Here is a 21,417-nt window from a genome sequence, read left to right as displayed (position 1 = left end):
ACATGACTGAGCACAGATCAAGTCGGAGCCACAGACACTCTTCCCCTGATGCCACGACAACAGCACTAGTCCCCCAAGGCATAGCACCCATCTCAGGAGCAGGAAGAGGGATACGAATCTGGGATGAGTGGCTTCAGGTTGGCCTGGAAATGCCCAGACTGTGTCCAGCTCAGACAGTGAGCACTCAAGAGGGAAACGAAGTCCTGTTAAAGATTTCTTTTGGGCTTACCTGAGCGTGCAGCCTATGAAATTCACACTCATTTCACTGGGTGACAGTCGTCTATCGTCCCCGCAGAGGGCCGACCCAACATCAAGTATGTGGCAACTATTCAATAAAACTCACTCAGTGAGATCTGGGCCAGGCACCGCTCCCTGAAGCATGAATGTTAAGAGTCCTAGGACCCAAGATGAATGACTAGGTTGATTTTTAAGAACATGAAACTGAACCTCTGCAATATTTTGATAGGAAAAGGGTGACGGGCGATGAGGCCGAAGGGATTCCTGGGGTGGTCAGCCACATGTGGCTGAAGCTCTAGGATCAGGAAATGAGACTGCTGACCACCATCGGCTTCGAAATAATCAGGCCCTCTTCCTGGGATCGGCGCCCAGGATGTGCCTTCTAAGGAATCTGAAGAACAGACTCCAGAAGCTTCTCCATTCCGAGCAGGAGAAAGAGAAAGGTGAAGACCGCCGGAAGGCACGATTTCCCCCTACAGATGTTAGGCACCAGCCCTTGGCTTCAGGGCCACGTTGGATTACAACAATGCTGGGATGGAGCTGTCCAGAGCCCTCTGTGGATTCTGGCTCCGGCAGAGCAACACCAGTGCGGCATCCTGGTGAGCCAGTAAGTCACAGCTGGCCTGAGGCAGGCACAAATCATGGCCAATTGATGTGCACACACTCAGAACCAAGGCCACGGCTTCAGGAAGGCCTGGAGACTAGGGTTTTTCTTGAAGGAGGTATACGATGGCACAGGGATGTCTGTGACTGCCGCTGGCTGGTTTAGACAGAAAGTGAAAGGACGGGCGACAGTTGCTTCAATCTATAGAAGGGCTTGCACTCTCCCTTCCCTGAAGGCCTCTCTGCCAGAAGCTCTGCGCCCCAGCACGGACTAGCTCCTGCTGCGCCTCCCAGGCATTTGCTTCATTGTCCTGTTCTCTGGGGTCAGATTAGGTCTTCCTGCGATGTTCCCCAGAACTCTGAACAGCATTAACCTCGCCTCTCAAATTTTATCTTCCTTACCATTGTGCTTAGCACATGTAAATGCTTAATAAACGTTTGTTAAATGACAATGAGATGGATCACATTTCTGACCCTTTTTCTTCAGTAATGGAAAGTGGGAACGTAGCCAGAGCAGGCAACAGTCTCCAGGGAGCACTAAATCTATCAGTCATGGATGAAGCTTTGTGTGAGATACTTAACTAGATGAGTAAATGTGGCGGGCAGACCTCTGAGACGGCCTCCAATGACCTTGCCCCCCCCACCCCCGTCACACTCCTGGGGAGTCCCCTCTCCTTGAATACTGGCTTGGCGCAGTGACTGCTGCTCCAGGGTCAGGTGAATGGGATGTCACTTCTGTGATTAGCTTTTAGAAGAACGTGACTTATATCTTGCCCACATACTCTCCTTCTCCCTCCTGCTTGTTCAGTCTAACGAAGTCAGCTGCCACCTTGTGAGCTGCCCTGAGGAGAGGCCCACGTGACAGGGAACGGAGGCAGCCTCCAGTCACCAGCTGGCACGGAGGCCCTCAGTCCAGCAGCCCTCGGAGAATCCTGCCAACAACCCTGTGAGTTGTTGAGCCTTGAGATGCCCGTAGCCTTATAAGAGACCCTGACCCTTAGCTTATCCTCACCTGGACTCTAGACCCAGAGAAGCTGTGAGGTAATAAATATTTGTTCTACAAAGTCGCTAGGTTTTGGGGTAAGTTGTTGTACAACAACAGGTGACTCATATGCCCAGGCTGATTTTTTTCTTCATACATGGGGCAGTCCCACCTGAAGGACATTTGATCGAGAAAGAATGGGAGGGAAGGTTTCGGAATACGGGAGACCAAGCCCAGAGGCCCTCGTGAAAGGCCAGACACCCAGGAAGGAGGACTATGGGTGAGAACAGAGGCAAGGATATATAATCAAAAAACATTTTACCTGATCGGAGAATGTGCCTAAGTCCCCGAGCAAAAGAGCTTGTCCTGCTGTTGGACAATAATCACAGCTTTGCCAATAATCACTAGCCCTGGAGACAATTCCTCACGGCAAATTCAATGACCCAGAAGAGGAGGGAAAGCTGCGGGCTCAGAGACGGAAGCCTAGCTCTCTCCATTGCTTTGGGGCGGACACATAAGGAGGTGGAGTGGTTCAGCAAGCACGGCATGGCCTAGACGTCGGGAGACCTGGGATTTCCTTTGGACTGTACAGCACATGCATTTTAATTTTTCTGGGGTGCATTCTTCTCATTTATAAACCGAGTGGCATCAAGTAGATGATCTCTGAAGTATTTTTCCAATTTAAAATTCTATGATTCTGTAACTTTTGCCAAGTTACCTCATCTCAGAAATGTCAAGTCATCATGGCTTTGCTTTGGTCACGATCACGCTGCCGTCTCAGGGTCACAGATGGCATGTTCTCTAGCTAACCTACTCTTCTCATGTGAGGAGTCAGTACCAGAGATGCTGCCCTAGGCTCACGCGAACGAAGCCTGCGAGGGGGTGCAGGGAGTCAGTGACTGTGAGGAGGACGAGACCCGCTCAAAACAGACAGAATTTCAATAGGGCTGTCCTAGTTACATGGCCACAGGCTGAAGGGCAGAGAGCGCACAGGGGTCGAGCAGCACTCTGGGCATGCTGACACAGACGCCGATGATCCAGGTTTAGGGTCCAGGCCAGATACACCCCAAATCAAGCTGGAGCACTACACTGAAATTTCACCTTGTCTCAAAAGCACAGATTGGGTTTTACATTCAGGCAGACTTCAGTGTAGACAGCACCCTGCCATGAAGAATGCCAAGCACTCCACTCACCCAAAAACCCAATCTAAAATAAATGGCTCAGGAGGAGGCTGGGCACAGCATCACGATTGGAACCTTGAGGTTATGGGGAACCTGAGAATCACGCAGGAATCAGTAAAGGCAGAGGAACTAGTCATGGGGTTCCAGGGGATGGGGATAAGCTGTCCAATGCAGGTATGAAACAATCTCGTGCCACCTGTTGGAGCTGCCAGGAGAGGGGCAATTAGCCTGGGGAATCTAGGGAAGGTGTGCAAAATGCTACTTGGTGTTTGAAGGCTTCCTCACGCAAGGACCGTGGGATCTTGTTGTAACATAACCTATAACAAAGACTAGAACGCAGCACAGGCCAGTCACCAATAACTCAACACAATAAATGCCCTGTAACTCAGGTTCTCTGAATACTGAGATCCCTTGTAGTTGGAAACAATTCTGCTGGAAATACAGACCTGGAGAAATGTTACAATCTGACATGCTCTCTGGTCTGCTGGCTTTTCACTTCTAAACTTCTAAACTGGCAAAGTCTCTGAGAACCTGAGAAAACCTGAGGTATCACATCCTAAGAAAGGGACTCAGAAATTATGCTTATAATTTCAGAACGTTCATGACCCCAAGAAAATAGCCTTATTTTTTAGTCCAACACTCACTCATTTTATATTTGAAGAGACTGAGGCCTAGAGAGGTCACGGGGTTCCAAATAAATGAGAAGAAAGGCTAAGACTGGTACCTGGGTCTTCTAATTGTCTCAAACTGCAAGGAGAATCCAAGGCAGAGCATACTGTCGCTGAGGCCAGAAGGAACATGGATTAGTGGGAGACCCCTCAGAACTAAAGCTAACCACGATCTTCAACAGGATAATTAATTTCCAATAAAGGTGAGAAATGTGAGAAGGGAGAGTACAGTGATTATGACTTAGTCTCTTGTCTATGACACAAATCTCATACTGGAGCCAAAGCAGGTACAGAGAATGCCAAGGAGGTGACGTGAGGACACTGTGAGCAGAGACAGGAGCTCACAGGCTGTGGCAGAGCGAGCTGGCTGCAGAGGGAGAAAGCCACTGCCTTCAGCAGGAGAACGATGTGCACCAGGCTCAGCTGTGCTTGGACATCCCCAGCATGGTGCTTGGCACACAGTAGGGGCTCCATAAATACTATCTCCTTCCCTTCTTCTTCTTCATGGAAGAGGTATGAATTTGGGGCGCCTGGGTGGCTCAGTGGATTAAGCATCTGCCTTCGGCTCAGGTCATGATCTCAGGGTCCTGGGATCGAGTCTCGCATCAGGCTCACTGCTTGGTGGGGAGCCTGCTTCCCCCGCCGCCCGCCTGCCTCTCTGTCTACTTGTGATCTCTCTCTATTTGTCAAATAAATAAATAAAATCTTAAAAAAAAAAGGTATGAATTTTTTCATATCTCCCTCGTACACATTATAGCCAGGTAATCAAGTCCCGAGTGACTTGTGGCAAAAAGCCTGATTTGGAGTTGTTGCTCTCTCTCTGGAGTGTTGACAACTGTATCCTCTGCGTGCACGCACACGCGCGCGCACACACACAGCCCGACCTGAAACTCTCATGGTAACAGAAGGAGACACTTTAGTCTCCATCTCTCTCTCTTTCTCTCTCTCTCTCTGACTCATGGATACCTGCCAGGTAGCAGATGGCCTTTGTGGACAATTACCTTCATTTTGCTGCAGTGTATTTAAATTAAACAAACTGGCCTCTTTGCTGCCGGTTTTTGGAGGCCCTCTCAGAAAAACAACAGCAAAACACGCCAAAAACAAACAAACAAACAAACAAAAAAACAATCCTGAGGGAAAGGAGACGTAAGTCTGAAATTTAGGGGAGGCAGCCCTGACGGTGGAAGAAATGGGATGTATGAAGGATGAACTTTACATGGGTTTTTCCTTCAAGAAAAGGTAAACCAGAGCCCACACGCTATTTGGAACTGGTGTTGGTGGCGGCTCCGCTGGAAAATCCGGCCGCCTCATCCAGCGTAGAAGCGAGAGGAGAGAGCGGGCCGCGCTGCCCGTCCTGCCGCAGGCCTGGAAATAACCGCCTCATGGGCACCAGGGATGGAAGTGAGCAGACAGGACAGGGGGAGGTGCAGGAGCCGAGAAAGACATCCGCCCGGCAGTGAGCAAAGCAGCGGCCATGCCTCCCTTCGGGGTGAGACAGAAACAGCTCCGGAACACGCCGGGAGACCTCATCTTAGCAAAGGCTGCCTGCAAGCCGATAGGTTGTAAAGGTAAATTCTGCTTCTCAACACCACAGAGAAGAGCTGTCTAGTTTTATGATCTCTTTTCTTCCCACCATTATGCCATGAACATACACAGGTGTGTATGGAAGGATAGGATGGCGCCACCAAAATGTCTGCCACGAAGTCCCTCTGTCCCACATCACTCCGGGAAACTCAGGCTTACAGAGAGCCTGTCCCTAGCTCTGGTGGCCGTGGGGTCAGCTGCTGCAGACAGGGAGGAGCGACTGGAGCACTGCTGGAAGCTTCTGGATTGACAATGCGCAAAAGAAGGTTATTTCTTGATCTTCATGATTCTGTCCCTAGTCAAGTTAAACTAAATTATGCAGAAGACGAAGCTTTCCTTGAGGCTTGGGGCGGGGGGGTGGTGAGGGGCAAGTGTCTAGCTCTCTTTCTTAGTAGAAGGAAGAATGCATACTAAGTTGCAGAGACAAAGAACAATCTACTAAAACTCACCATAAACCTCAAGATCAAAAGAAGTTGAAATTTAAACTTTCAGATAGGGAAGCTCATAAATTCTAAGACCAGATTACCCTCTTTCTGTTTGTTTCTCCTCGTTTGTCTGGCTCTACTTGAAAATGGTATTCCATTAGCTCTCATCGCAGGCTTTTCAAAGTCAGTTCTTGGTGAAATGATCAGGGACCCCATTGAGGGGAAAATCCCTATAAAATGAATACCAAACACTCAGATCGCATGATTAGAAACAAAATGAGAATAGACTGCCAGGAGAGAATGGTCCTCATTCAGACAGCTAAATCAGTGATCAGGCAGGTACCCAGAACCTATCCGTGATATTTTAAAATTCAGTGAGTCAAATGTAAATGTTACTTTCAGGAATGCAAAACTTGCGTGGGGAGGTCTGGCACCCTACTCACACCACCATCCTTTGCTGGGTCCCTGCCATATATAGCACAGTGGTTAAAGCCCGGGATCTGCAGTTATAGGTAGACCTAGTTTGGATGCCAGCTTTGCCATTTACTAGCAGTGTGATCTCGGGTAACTTACTTAACCTTTCCACACCTCATATTCTCCGTATGCACCATGGATAATATCTTTACAGGCTGGTGTGGATAAACATGAAATGCTTCACACTCCAGCTCAGTAGACCCCTACCTGCCATTGTGCTACTTTGGAAGGTGCTGGGGGGTTACAAAGGGACAAAGTCTCCGCTCCCAGCAGGCTCACAGTCCCCCGGGGTGTTGAGGCGTGTACACAGTTAGCATACAAAGAAAGGTGGGATACGTGCCTCAGTGGAGGCCCAAAGGACAAGCACAGAAGCGAGAGAGTGTAACTCTGACCTTCTGCAACGGGGTAAGGTTTCACAGAAGAGGTGGCATCTGAGAGTATCTTGAGGGGTATAATTTCAATCGGCAGAAAAGTCTCGGGAAGGGCAATCCAGGTGAGGAAAGGGCATGAATACAGGGGGATGGGCTGGGAGAAGAGGCTGCAGGCGGGGGAAAAAGGAGGGGGTGGCTAGCATGTAGGGAGCACAAAGACATATGGTAGGAAAGAGGAGTGTGGGCCACCATGATCCAGGGCCTTAAAAAATGGTTGCCTAGTTTATTTACTAGGCCGGAGATGGGCAAACCGCGGCCCACAGCCAAATCCGGCTCACCGCCACCTCTTTTTTACAGTACACGAGCTAAGAATGGTTTTCACATTTTGAAACAGTTACATTTTAAGTGGTTATATAAGTACCTACATAATATCTCTTGATTCGGTTTACTCAGTGGGTTAAGCCTCTGCCTTCGGTTCAGGTCATGATCTCAGGGTCCTGGGATCGAGCCCTGTGTCGGGCTCTCTGCACAGCGGGGAGCCTGCTTCCCCCCATCTCTCTGCCTGCCTCTCTGCCTACTTGTGATCTGTCGAATAAATAAAGAAAAATCTTAAAAAAAAAAAAAATGCTTGTTGAGCCCTGCTGGGGGCAGTGGCACAGGGAGCTAGGGAGCTAATAAGGAAGGTTCCTGAGGAGACCACAGCATGGCCAATGCTGTGTGTGTCTAGGAACCTGGTTCTGGCACAACATGAAGGAGGGGCTGGGCAGCCAAGGAGCCCCATGTGGAGGCTCTCCCAAAAGACCAGAGGCCAGATGATGGAGACTGGAATGAAGGAAGGCGGTAGGAACTGGAAAGAGAGACAGAAGCAGGCTTTTGGAGTAAAAAAGCAAGCGTGCAGAGGAGCAGAAGCCTGGAAAAGGTGCGTGGACACAGAGCACTGGCAGGAAATATGGACAGAGGAGTGATTTTCTGGGAACATGGCCTGGAAATCCTCCACCATCCGGTCAGTATCTAAGCCTCAGACTCAGGGATTCTGAGAATGCCTCGGGGCTCAGGCTGGTGTCACAGAGCGAGGCTCTCTGGGCTCAGGGCAGTGCTTCTTAAATGGCAGTAATTTCATCTGCTAGGACCTGCTTGGTGGGGGGACAGGAGCTACCGCTGGAATTTAGTAGTAGGTGGAGGTCAAGGGTGTTGCTAAACACCCTGCAATGTATAGGTCAGCCCCTCCCCCACCACCGCCCCCCACCCCCACCCCGGCCCCCAGCAGTTATCTGGCCCACAATTCCATGGTGCTGAGGACGAGAACCTGGCTGAGGGTGAAATTGTCGTCTTTTCCCAGGTGGCAGGCTGCTTGGAAGGAAGTGTAGGTCACCCATAGCCTCAGGTTAGCTTGGGACCTTAAAGGGGCCCAAGAGTAAACTCTCACATGTTCTGCACCTTTGGAAGGTGTCCCGGGGTGGGCCAGCTACAGGCTTCATAGTCTCCCAGGTTCTCTCTTGGTTTCCCGAGGTCCGAGCTGGTTAAATACAGGAGTTGAAATTTGAAATGTGAAAGCAATGAATACATAGTGAGTGTTATGTGTATCTAAATTAGTAAGAACACATAATAATAAAAGTACTGAAGGATTTATAAAAAAAAAAAAAAGATAGATAGAGCTAACAGTACTGAGAGGGTTATAGTTCAGTAGGGAGCTGGCACAGATCCTTGTTATTATTATTATTTTTTAAAGATTTTATTTATTTTTGACAGACAGAGATTACAAATAAGTAGGCAGAGAGGCGAGCGAGAGAGAGAGAGAGAGAGAGAGAGAGGAGGAAGCAGCCTCCCTGCTGAGCAAAGAGCGGGATGCGAGGCTTCATCCCAGGACCCTGGGATCATGACCTGAGCCGAAGGCAGAGGCTTTAACGCCACCCAGGCGCCCCATAGATCCTTGTTAAAGGTACCATGTTAGCAGCAGTTAACTGTCTCTCTGCACTGCCTCTAATTTTATAAAACATGCTTCTACTTTCCTTTCTTATTTTCTTCTCTTTCTCTTGTGCTTCCTCCTTCTAGCTCCCTCCCTTATCCCTTCCTCCTTCTCCCCACCCCACCACCTTTCTTTTAAAGCTTCCAGTCATCTATCCTACAGGGCCAAATGCCGGTGATTTCACTTGCCAGTGGTTGGCAGCAAATGAAGGAGAGCGCAGAAGTCTACTGCACCCTTTATATCACACTTCTTTTGGCTGGAACTAAGCAGATGTTCATCTCACTTAAGGACTCTAGGCCAGAAAGCTCCCTACCTTGGCATTATGGATGACACGGACCAGCAAAACCAGCCTGAGATCAGCCTGTAAGACACCAGAGACAGGTACAGCATCGGGATTTCATGAAATGCCTATAGAGTCTCTCAAAGTGAAGGGTCATCGATCCAATCCCGAACCAAGAGAGGACGCTGGGGTGAGGTCTAACAGAAAGAGAGCGCTGGGGATTCCCGTCCTCCTGCGGAAGCCTGAGAATCCCAGAGATAAGCCAAAGGAGAGGCCTTCATGGAAGTAGCTGATGTTTTCTTAGGATACTTTCTTTTGCCCGGAAGAGTGGGAGGTAGAAGGTTGGCATGAGGCAACGCTGAGGGAGGAGCTGGTTACCGAAAGAAAGCCAGACAACAAAGGGAGGCCGGAGGGTTTCAAAGTCACAAAAGGAGACACGAGTTTAATGAATCCTGTTGGTTTTCTTAGACCCTTCCTGGTTTACAGCCTTTCCGCACTATACTGACCTGTATCAGGGATGAAAGGACCAAAGGGTTGTGAAGTTGAAGTTTACAGATGAGGAAACAGGCTTGTAAAGGCAATGCACATGTTCAGATAGAAAAGAAGTGAGGTTTTGTCCAGAACGTCTATGACTCAGAAGAACAACCCACTCACATACAATTCAATATGGCAGATTAAAGATCTGGTTCCATCTCCTTCATTGGCTGAAACCAAAGGGGGCTGGGGTTGGACAAAACAAAGCCTATCGTTCAGAGCTGTCTATACTGAACATTTTTTTTCAGGGTTGCTGATAACTTATTGTCAAATCCAAAGGCTTCCTTATATTATTGTCTTATTAACCTTCTCCCTCTTGAAACTTCCTGAGCTTTCACAAGAACTCACAATCCTACCCTTCCTACCTCTTCTTTCTTCCTTTTCTCTACTACGGTTTTTCCCCCAAGGCTCATGTTTATGGTTTCAGTCCTAATTTTATAATGAAGACCTCCAAATCTACAATGCCAGCTATATATTTCCACTAAAATTCCAGTTGCATATCCCAAATATACAGCAGATCAGACAAAAAGCCTGCCTGCCTGCCTAATCTTTGGAACTCAGTATGGTCAAAATCAGGTCAAAGTCCCCTTCCTGCCCCAGATCATCTCCCCTTTTCACTCCTTCAGTCACTGTACCCATCATTTTCCCAGGTCCTCAGGCTCAGACCCTAGAAAAGTCATCTTCTACTTTGTCTTTTCTGTCAGTGCTTTCCCGAGACTCAGATTCCAGTATTCTGGGTGAGACAGTGTGTCCCAGGGATTCAATGGTCTTCCAGTGGGAGGACAATTTCTCCAGCTTGATGTGTAGAGAATTTTCCTGGAGACCTTGGAGGATAGTTTTCACATGTTGTATGCATTCTGGCCATGAGAGAAAAAGATAGAAATATAGTACAGAAGGGAAATAAAAAAGCAGGAAATCTCTCAGTCTGTCGTTGATGAGGGGATGGAAAACACTGGGGATGTTCTTTCCGCCTATATCCTCAGACTAAACTCCTGGTATGTGTTCAAGGAGTTTTGGGGGAGTGAAATACAAATACTTACTTTTAATATTGTAATGATATTTCCTTTTTGGAAAAAAATTTGAATAAAAATAAAACAACAAACTACCAGATTCCCAGAGTGAGTACAGGAGCCAAGACTGATGAATGAGCCCACTCTGGGGACTCTCACAAGGCCATCTATGTGCAGTTAGCACATCAGATAGTCTAGGCAGACTAGGACTGGGACCCAGGCTAAAGGTCTGTGGCAAAGTCACGTAGGACACTACACTGACACTACACTACAATGACCAAAAGACATCTGTGGAGTTTGCACTGAGGGGGACAGCAGTGGTGTCTGTGGTTCAGGGTATCACTGACCTGGCTTGTGTTTCTGTATTTAAGGTATCATGCCAACAGTGAAATAATGTTGTACTCTCTGAGGGTGGTATTTCTGTAGGATTTCTCTCATGATCCTCCAAAAGGCCAAGTTCACTGCCTTGAACATGTGTAGTAAGACACTGCTGAATAAATAAATGAATGGCAATTCTGTGCCTTGGGGTAGAAGTAGACTCAGCTTCTACTTCAGAGTACGGTGGGGTCCAAGAATCCAGAAGATTTAAAGGCATGTGAATCTGAATCACTTCCGAATGAGTTTGTGTCCAAAGGTTAAGTGAAACAAGAGGGGAAATGGTCCATAAGCACATCAAGGGGTTCACTAATAATCTCTTTAATGGACAAAGGAAGTTTTCATTTGTTTTTGGGTAGAGTTTTTTAAAAAGTACTTTCTCTTAAACTTACAAGGTTAATATTCATGAGGTTTGTTGGAGTCCTCACAGAGCAACCATGGCTCACTAAATATTGAGTGGCTTTCCTCTGAGGCATATCTAGGGCAGCCAGATCAGAGATGCCAGCTTCTAAGAGCCAGCCCACACCGTGCTTTCTTTAGTGCAGTTGTAGTGGGTTATTCGTCTGATCCTGGAAATCAGAAAGGGCATGGGGCAAGATCCCACTTGACATCCCAACTTACTGAAGTAAAAAGAGAGGTTCCAAGTGTGGCAATGCTCTAAGAGTAGAATCCCCAAGATTCCTCTAATTACAGAATTTTCAGAGTCCTATTTATAATCCTCTGGACCATTACCGTACTACTAATGCAGATCAGGGCCCCCCCCCAACCCCCCGGGAGCCCCTTATCCTTATATGTTACTATCTAGAGTTAGAGTCTCTAAGGCTGATATTGATCTGTATATAAAAGATAGTGACTTCCGATAGAAGAATTCAGAGAAATGTTCAAGGAAACATCTTTCATGAATAAACTCTATCCCTTGTCTTGGACAGTTCATTTTATTTGGTGTTAGCAATCCAGCTGTAAAATTTTATAGTATACGGAGTCTCTGGGAAAAATGGAACACTGAGATGTAACTAGAATGAATTTATATGTCTGAAATCTCTCCAGACTAGGACTGGGGGAACCCAAAGCTCAAGTGCACCAACAGGAGTAAACACCATTCTTGGCCTTACTCGTCCGTCTGCTGCTACCCTAGTGAGCTCCTTTGTTTTGTATCATGCTGCTGAGTCCTACAGCCAGGCTGCGGGCCCTGGGTTTTTACTAAGCAAAGCTCAGAATATTTTCAAGTGATACAAATAACTATAGATAACCCACATTTTATAGATTGTCTGCATTTAAAAAAGAGGATGATTTAATTTTACATAATCAGTACCTGTTCTTTAGACAGAAATAAAAATAGAGTTAATAATAATGCTAAGACATTAGCCTGGTGTGCCTATTCTTTTGGCAACCCTGAAATTCCTTTTTAGGGCTTTTCTGAGCCATAATTTAGTCTCCTGATTGGGACGACGTATTATACAGCAGTACCTTGAGCAAAGTGACTGCAATAGGTACTCGAAGCAGTTATGTCCCTTATAGTTAATGAGCTTATGAATTCACACTGCCTTTTAACTCAAAATCTTCTAAGTCTGGGGGCACCTGGGTGGCTCAGTGGGTTAAGCCTCTGCTTTCAGCTCAGGTCATGATCTCAGGGTCCTGGGATCGAGCCCCGCATCGGGCTCTCTGCTCAGCAGTGAGCCTGCTTCCTCCTCTCTCTGCCTGCCTCTCTGCCTACTTGTGATCTCTCTCTCTCTCTGTCAAATAAATAAATAAATTCTTAAAAAAAAATCTTCTAAGTCCGGTTAATACTGGTTTTCAGTCAGCAACTATTTATTGCGTATCTGCTGCGTGGCGGGCACTAGGCTAGTGACTGGGGATGCAGTAGTGAGAAAGGCAGACAAAGTCCTTTAATTACAGTCTGATGATTATCCTGGGCCTGATTAACTCTGACTTGACTGATACAATCTAATTCCTGAGCCTGTTAAACTGGAGGGTATATCGTGGGTTGAAGAGTCACTCGGTGAAGTCTTATCTGAAAGAGCCAGGCAGTTCTGCCCTTAATTACAACCCTCGGAACTGAGAAAAGAGAAGAAAAGGAAGGAGGGAGGGGAGAGGAAAGACAAGAATTATCAGCTGAGGTATTGGTGCCACTCACGGCACTGGAGAGGTGGCTGAGGCTGGAGGCAGGCCCACAGCACGAGGGCGGCTAAGTCACCGTCATTACCCATTCCTCCCAGATCCCCCCAATGCCAAAATAATGCCTAACGAGGAAAGAAGCAACAAAGTGACTACATGAAAAGTTCTCTATAATGGACTTATGGAGCCAATCCGGGGAAGCCTGTCTGGTAAGTTCTTCATTGTACAAGTCTCTCATGATTATTTTATTACCCATATAGGGTAATACATTTTGATAGGGAAGAAATTAAGCTATACTAGCCAGAACCCAGGAAGGAAGAAAGTTAAAACTTAGCTCTGTGCTAAAGACCTTTTTCTGCCTCACTCAGTAATGAGAGAGACTAAAACAGAGGCGCTAGTTCTAAAGCTTTATATGTCTAGGTGTTAAAAATGTTGTTGAATTATATAAAGTGATTCATTTCAAATTTAAGTCTCAGAGCTGAGCCTTGGGTGGGTCCTGTGACGTAAACAGAGGATATTTAAACCTATATCCACAGAACAGAATGTCTTACCTACACCATTGTGGAGAAAGATGAGGAAAAAAACAGTTTGTACCAATTCATGCCATGGGTGGTCCTACGAGAGTATGAGGACAAGGTCATGAACTCAGGACCACGACCATGGAGAAAGCCCAAGACATATACACAATTGTATTAGAGGCAAGCTTGAGTGGTCCAGGTCTAGCTTCTTATTTTTCCAAATTCAAGAGGATGACGATCTCAGACAGAAGCACAGGTCACTGAAGTGAGCATGTTATTTAATCCCTTGTCTGCTCAAGGTCAGCTCTTTAAATATATTTTTATTTTTTTAAGTCATCTCTAGACCCAACATGGGGATCGAACTCATGACCCTAAGATCAAGAGTCACATGCTCTACCAACTGAGCCAGCCAGGTGCCCCAAAGTCAGCTTTAAATTGACCTGAGAAACAAAATACCAGAAGAGGCCATATCTGGTTCTTGGATTACACGGCAATCCATAATATTCTTAAAAAAGGAAATGTCTCCTGGAAGCTCTACTGCTACCATTAAAACAGATACTCATAATGTCTGCCCTCTTCTGAGAGTTTGCAGGTAAGGTGCAAGGTACTTTGGTCTGAGCTGGCACGTTCAGAGAGGGATGAGGAGATGCTGGTCTGGAAAGACTGCTGGCGTAGTAAGTTCCCAGCAAGCGGTTTTAGCTGTGACGTGCATCTTCCGGGGTATAGGAGAGGGAAGAGAAGAGGAAGAACACTGGCTGGCAGCAGCAACAGGTGAGGTGGCGCCCTGGACCGGCAGCAGGGAGATGAGGCTGTCAGGGAGACGGGGAGCAGGGAGAAGGGAGGGGAGATGTTCTTTCCTTCCCTCAACACAAGCTCATCCATCCTCCTACTCGTGGTAGGCATTACCAGCATCTGCTTTTCTGCAGCTTCCAAGCCAACTGGAGGATTATACTTCCATGTTCCCGGAAGTCAAGTGTGGTCATGTGACTTGCTTTTGGCCAATGAAATAGAGTGGAAATGATGTGTGTCACTTCCTGGAAGAAGCATTTAATGACTGGGCTTGACTTTCCACCCTCTTCTTCTCCTGCTTTGCGCATGTGAATATACCTACTGAGGAAGTGTCATAAGATCAGAGCAATGAACTATGTGCGAATGAGGAAAACAAAAAAAACAAGATGAAACTTTTGTTACAGTAAAGCCAATGAGATTTCTGGGTTGTCTGCCTAGCTTAATCCCATAATCTGTCTTTGTTCCCTCTTTCTGATAGTCTGTCTCTCCCTTGCTCCTTTCTTGCCTCCCTTCATTTGATCTCTTCCTTCCTTTCTTCTTCCCTTTATTATTTCATTGTCCTAACCAAAAATAAAAAATACAATGTTATATATTCCAATTCTTAATCTAAAACAAGGATCAGTTTGGTTTTTGAAAAAGAAATGAGTAAATTTTTTGAATTAAACATTTCCTATTTCTCTCTCTTAACATTAAAGCCCTGAGGTGAATTAATAATCAGCTTTACCTTGTGTAAAAAAAAAAGTATGCTTTGAAAAACCTTCCAATGTTACATACATATACAGTATACTATTGTGGATAGACATTGACACACATATACAGTATACTATTGTGGAGAGACTCCCTATTGATTTTCTTGGGGGTTAAAGTCTATCTGGAAAAATGGAAACAAACATAAAACTTCCCTAAACACCATGCAATGGCCATGCAGCTCAAAAACCAGAGCTCCTCCTGGAGCCTACTCTGAACAGGAAATCGCTTAGGTCATAACCAGTCACTTAGTTTTCACTGGTAACTTTGTTAGAAAGGCTACTGGAGCTGTAGCATCCAGAAGCCTGTTCGAGACTACAGGATGTTTGACGTCATCACAAAAACTACACATTGCCATGCACAATCATTCATGACATAGCATCGAGACCTGAGGTCACCCCCACAGCCCCGAAAGTTGTTTCGAGCAATAAAAGTCACTCTAGACATGAAGCAGCAGAGAATGCAAAAGCAGGAAAATGCAGTCGTAGCCTGGCTAATCATGCATATTGAACTAAACACAACAGATGTGTACTTTCAAAAAAAAATTCAACAAGCTCTGGTTTGAAGTAGGAACATGCTCTACTAGGTAAACATGATGTGGACTTTCAGGCCATTTTACACCACCACAGAGAGAGCTGCTGTGGGTTTTACACATAACTAACTCTGCAGAGACGAACTTGAGCAGGGAGCAGAGGAAAAGGTATGTAACAGTTATATGAAGGAAAGAAGACCATGCAAAAGGAGCGAGAATTTCCAAGTTCACTTACTGCCTGCTTTTGCTCTTCCTCCTAGAGATGTTGAAGATGAAGAAAAGGAAGAGGGAAAAAGGAAAGAGATTAATGCCCATCACCACAAACATTTGGAAGAAACAATAGAAGAATCCAGCAGGCCAGCCCCCTGGGTTCAGAGGCCAAAGGCTCTGACCGCCACCAGGGAACTATCAGCCGGACAGAGTGAACCGCAGGTCTCTACCCTACCCGGTTCATTCAGTGCTAGCTTCTAGCGCTGGGAAACTATCTAATCCAACTTCCTCATTTACAGACCAAAAAGACCTAGGGAGCCTGACTTGCCTGAGGTCACCCAGCTGTTTACAGTAAACTGAAAGAAGTAGCTCAACGAGGCCTCCACTCCAATAATCAGTCCATTTCACCATCCCCCATATTCAAATGTGTTAGCTCTATTTCTCTAGACCGGCAGTGCTCAAAGCAGCAGCCGCACCTGGAGACTGGTCAGAGATGCAAATTTGGGGTGCCAGCCAAGACCCCCTGAATCCAAACTCTTGGGGTGGGTGGGGCACGGCAACACATTTCAGAGCCTGTCAGCTGATTCGGACGCCTGTCAGATTGAGAGCCACGGGTCTAAAAACTTCCCCCAAACTAGCAATTTCACTTGACCACAGATTCTCTTATTTAGTCCCCTTCTCTCCATTTGCTTTTGGGCTTCTTTGTGGGTTTTTTTCCCCCAAGGACGCACATGCTTCCCCATTCCTCCAATAAACTGGAAACTGCTTCAGGGCCCCGAGAGGCTTCTGAAAAAAGAACTCTTGACCTCAGTTTTTTACTGACTCAACACAGGTTCCTTTAGTACTTCTTAGAGACATAAAGCACTGGAAACATGAAGCTAAGGTATGGCCTCTCTTTCAGAGCCTTCCAGTGACGGTGGGCAGAGTGGGTACTCATCAACTCTGAGCTATCCGCATGCACCACTAGAAAGAAGCCCAACAAAGACGAGATAAACACTTCCAAGTTTCTCTTTCCTCAGTCCTCGGCTCTTCAGCTACTCTGTCTTTTAACGGGTCTTTTTGCTGCTTCTTCCTGTGCTCATCATGGGTAACTGTGGTCAGGGAGCTTCTGCTCTTTGCCCCAAGTGCGCAAGTCTAAAAGCTGTTGCTATGGTTCTATTTAAATCGGAGCCATCCGTGCAGGCTCTCTTCACTGAACATGTGTGTGGGAAGTCTTAGGGATGGACGAGAGCTTCTGCTTCCACAGAGTCTGCAGATCTGGGGGCCATGGTGAGAATGACTTCAGAGGGTCCCTTCAATTACAAAAAGGAAAGAGAAGGCAAAAAATTTGGAAAAAAAAAATAATTTTGTTCCTGCAAGGGAGAGACAGGGACTAGGAATTAAACGAGCACCAAGAACTCTCTTAAGGAGACTCCAAGTCAGCACAAGACGATGTTCTTGGTAATCAGAGCCAGCTGCTAGCTGCCTGACCATACTTATACTCACAGGATCCCAAGCAAAGAGGGGCCCTGAGCGTGAGCTGAGTTAGCCTTACAAAGTCAGTACCTTTTAGCTACTGTATCTGGTATGCTCAGCTCTGGTTAGAAGGGACTGGAATTCTGCAGTTGGGAGGAGATCTCCCTTCCTGGCCAGGCTTCCCTGTGAGGCAGAACACTTTTCTCCCATTTACTAGGCAAGGCAGACAGCCATAGGAAGAGTTATCAAACAATGTAAAATGTGTTTGTATTCCTGGCACTCAGTGTTGACATGGACACTGAAATGCGGGGGAGGGATGAGGCAATGCTGACGGGCTGAAATTGCAGCTGAGGTCAGAAGACCAGGATGAAGGTTCTCAGAACTGTTTCTAAGACACCTCCCTATTTTCACTGTTTTTTTCCAGGTTTAGTATTGGAGGTAACACTGCTTTGGCTCAAGAGAATAAGGAAATTTCAGAAAGTAATGTTTCATGTTTGCACATCTGGTGACTCTGCTATGGACAGCTTGTCCAAAGACATGACATCATGATAAGCTGCAGAAGCCATGTGCCAGGTTAGGATGGGAGGGGCACACAGGGCAGCCTTTCCCGGAGTCAGAGGCCTCTGCTGTACCCTGGGATTAGAAGGGAGCAGGCTTTGATAAAGGGTTGCTTAGGATGGTGTTACAGTATTCCAACTCACTGGAAGTTACTCAGATAAAGCCTTGAAGGCTCTGTCAACACAGTAACAGGTCAGATACAAGGTCCTGGAACTTCTTTCTACCAGTCAGTCAGTTGCGGTCAGTAAACACTGACTGATGGCAACTGGCACAGCTAATTTAAAGGAAGTCATAATACCGTAACTAAAAAGTGCCAATCTAGAGGTGCTTATGTCACCTAAAAACATGTAAGATTCTGCCACGTGGGGGATGTCTGGCTAGGTGGCCATAACCACTGCAATTACCTGTATGAAAATTTATATTCTAAACATTGCTCGCAAATGAGGTTGAAATCCAAAACTATAGAATTCACCTGGTGACTATGTTTTAAAAGACATATTAGAAAAATGGAAAATGAAGCAGAAGAATATTGGGAACATGATTTATAAAATGAAACACCAACATGCAACTACTTCCAGATGAAATAAGTTTGAGACAGAGGTCACCCAAATACATTAATCAGGGGGAAAATGTAAGGAAAATATGTATGTTCTGACCATGGGTAGCTGGGTGTCGGTCTATATTATGTCATTAGAAAACAAAAAAAAAGAAACTATTAAGAAGGTCCCTGATACTCCTTGGTGACTGGGACTAAATCTTACTCATCGCCAAATACCTAAACATGATATTTAGGAACCAATATTTTCTTATTAAATACATGTATGATTACTTTTTACCCTGCCTTACTCCCAAAAAGGATTTAAGATTAGTCTTGATGAATTAATAAACAATGGTGATACTTCCTATGTATGCTTCCTTAAATTATCACTTTCCAGATAACCAGACAATGTACATTATATTTCACTGACCAGTAGAAAGAACTTGCTGTGAAATGGAAATTTACTGTGTGGTGTATCTTAATTTATGAGTATCCCACCATGTGGTTTTATTGTCCATTTGACTAAGTGCTTACAGCTGTTTTATGAGAGAATTAAATGCTAACAGACTGAACATCAATGAAGGCAGGACAATCCTTTGAAATTAAAATTAGGATTCTAAAGTGTACTTTTATTATGGGTTGGTGAATATTTCTTTTTAATAGTAGGAAAACATCTTTGAAATTTTAATGGAAGTCAATGATTCCTATGGGTGACCTTATAGGGGTGCATATAATACACAAATTAGGATTGTGCTATCATCCTTTTAGGAAGCTGGACTCTAGAGGTATGAGATTTTCAAGTTCTAATCAATGGATAAAAAGACAACATTCCTGGTCTTGTGTCACAAATTCCTCCTCCCACTCTGAATGGCCTCAACCTATCAGGTGAGTAAATTATAAGGCATTTAAGAAGCTGGCAGGGGATTCTGCAAAATGGGGCACCAGGATCCTGCTTATTTTACCGTAAGACAATAGCTAGAAATACAAAGAAACTGAGGGGTTGCGATCAGAGTTCCAGGCATCAGCTCATTCTGCTTAGCACTTGAACACAGGCATCAGAAGTGAACTACAAGGTCAAGTGATATACATGGGGCTCTGAACCAGGAACTCTAAGAACCATGAGGGCCACCCAGCTGATGAGAAAGCACACCACTGTACTTTGGGGAAATATATTCTGACCTCCTTTCAGTTTGCATAAATCTTTTGCCTTTCACAAAAATTACCCTAGGGTACCTTCCCATCTATGTTTGGGTAATGTCTAGAGCATCTTACTAAAAGGAGTTTGACCCAGGCAAGGGGTGAGTGGATCCCTTTATCTCCCGTCAGGGGACTACCCCACATGACAGGGCTTTCAAAGCCCCACACGATTCCAGAGGTTACAACAGCCAAATGCATTTAAATACATCTCTGCTGCCTTGAGCAGGCGACAAGGCTGGAGTAGCTGGATACCTGACAGCTATTGGAGGGATGTGGGCCAGGTTTTACGCGTAAAGTTTTCTTTAAACAAGACCTACCTAGACATGAAATATTTCTTAGGAGAAATTCTGTTAAAAGGGTTAATGTAGAAACATGTCCATGCAAAACCCAAATTCCCCGGGACCAAAGCTAGGGAAAGAAAAGAAAAAGCAAAAAAAACAAAACAGAGCAAAACAAAAAAACCCTCAGCTCGAGACTTAAAGCAGAGATTGTGTTGAGCAAGTCACGAGTCAGTTTAAAACACAGACACTAAATTTACCCAAGCTGCTAATGCCACTAGCTTCATCGTGAAGGGACTCGTCTAGAATAAAGAAGTTGAAGAAAAGTCTCCAAGCTGATGTTCTCTGGAGCCACCACTCCTAGTCTGGACCCCGTCACTCACTTCAGACTGGATGGTTATATTTGTCTCCATGTCTCCTGTAGCTTCTCCCTTCTCTGGTCTGCTCTACACATTTTCCCAAACCAGTATTTCCAAAACCTTCAATGACTCCCCTACCACAGGATTAAATCCAATCCCCTCGGCCTGGCTTTTGAAGTACTCCACACTGTGTGATTTCCACTCTGGCTCGCCAATGCTGTGTCACACCACAAAATACAGTGGTTTACAGCACAGGCACAGAGACCTAAGGAATTAGCAGCAGGAACAAATGTGCTCTGGTATGGCTGCTCCGTATCTGGGTAAATATTTCTGTCGAATACCAGTAAAACTGTCTAGGTGAGGACATTTAAATGCCAAGCGTGCCTCTCTCTCTTCTGGGGTTCAGGGGTTGTAATACATGCTTCAACAAAAACAGTGAGATCTGAATCATCCCAGAGTTTTTTTTTTTTTTTTTTAAAGATTTTATTTTATTTATTTGACAGAGAGAGATCACAAGTAGGCAGAGAGGCAGGCAGAGAGAGGAGGAAGCAGGCTCACTGCTGAGCAGAGAGCCGGATGCGGGGCTCGATCCCAAGACCCTGAGATCTTGACCTGAGCCGAAGGCAGAGGCCTAACCCACTGAGCCACCCAGGCGCCCCAATCCCAGAGTTATTTAAGCCCCAGTATAAAAACCTAGAGTTGATATGCTATCCTGTTCCTCCTAATAAAGGTATTCGTTAGGATGAGTCTGATTAGCTTGGTTTGCTGCTGTAATACTTACTAAAATAGGACACTTCATAATTGTTACGCATTTAGGTGGAATATTTGAAAACCTGTCTTAAGAGAAACTTTAAACCGCTGAGAAAGATTCATGTATATATAGTTAATATCCTGTTTACAAACCTTTATATTTGTTCATAAAAGCAACTACTCAAGGACAGGACTCTAGTTTCAGTTACTCATTTTTTACCATCAGGCTTCACACTAGTTTCGACGACTTTGTGGAGTCAGGGCTAACTTTACGGGAGGCGGTATTTCAGCTTTTAGTTGAACCCCGTCCTGACACCACAGGGGAGGCTGCGGCGGAGTCCACGGTGAAGGGGAAGAGCCGCTGAGCGGAGGGTGGGGAGGCCGGGAGGCGGGGCATCGGGAGGCGCGGCATCGGGAGGCGGGGCGCCGGGAGGCGGCGACCGGCCCAGCCCGCTCACCTTCAGCAGCTTCATCAGCCCTTCCAGCTGAACCATCAGCTCGCGCCTGCTCTCCTGCAGTGCCGACATTCTCTGCTCCAGCTCGTCCTTCCTCTGCCTGTCCGAGGGGGAAAAGCCCATCAGAAAGGGAACTCTGAAGATAACGGGACTTGCAAAGAAGGGTCCAAGCCTAGGTGAAATGGGTTTTGACCTGATTCTGCTACTGACCAGGGTCTGAGACGCT

At 46.0% G+C, this 21,417-nt stretch overlaps 1 protein-coding gene and 1 non-coding gene across 8 annotated transcripts in view; both read right to left on the bottom strand.

The window, feature by feature from the left end:
- Window positions 1-21,417, bottom strand: part of LOC111154095 (dystrobrevin beta) — a 243,675-nt gene that overhangs the window by 15,530 nt on the left and 206,728 nt on the right. For 5 of the 7 annotated variants that reach the window (XM_022513473.1, XM_022513468.1, XM_022513470.1 and 2 more), the window contains 2 exons: window positions 21,195-21,291; window positions 15,627-15,647 (listed from right to left, as the gene is read on the bottom strand). In XM_022513473.1, coding sequence (XP_022369181.1) covers window positions 15,627-15,647; window positions 21,195-21,291 — 118 coding nt within the window. The remainder of the gene's footprint in view (window positions 1-15,626; window positions 15,648-21,194; window positions 21,292-21,417) is intronic. The other 2 variants (XM_022513471.1, XM_022513472.1) reach the window with 1 other exon arrangement.
- TRNAK-CUU lies at window positions 13,666-13,738 on the bottom strand. The gene has a single exon. It is a non-coding gene; the product is annotated as a tRNA-Lys (tRNA).

Source organism: Enhydra lutris, unplaced genomic scaffold (assembly GCF_002288905.1).
Source record: "Enhydra lutris kenyoni isolate GAN:26980312 unplaced genomic scaffold, ASM228890v2 scaffoldscaffold35, whole genome shotgun sequence".
Classification (NCBI taxonomy): domain Eukaryota; kingdom Metazoa; phylum Chordata; class Mammalia; order Carnivora; family Mustelidae; genus Enhydra; species Enhydra lutris.
This window is presented reverse-complemented; position numbering and strand designations above follow the sequence as displayed.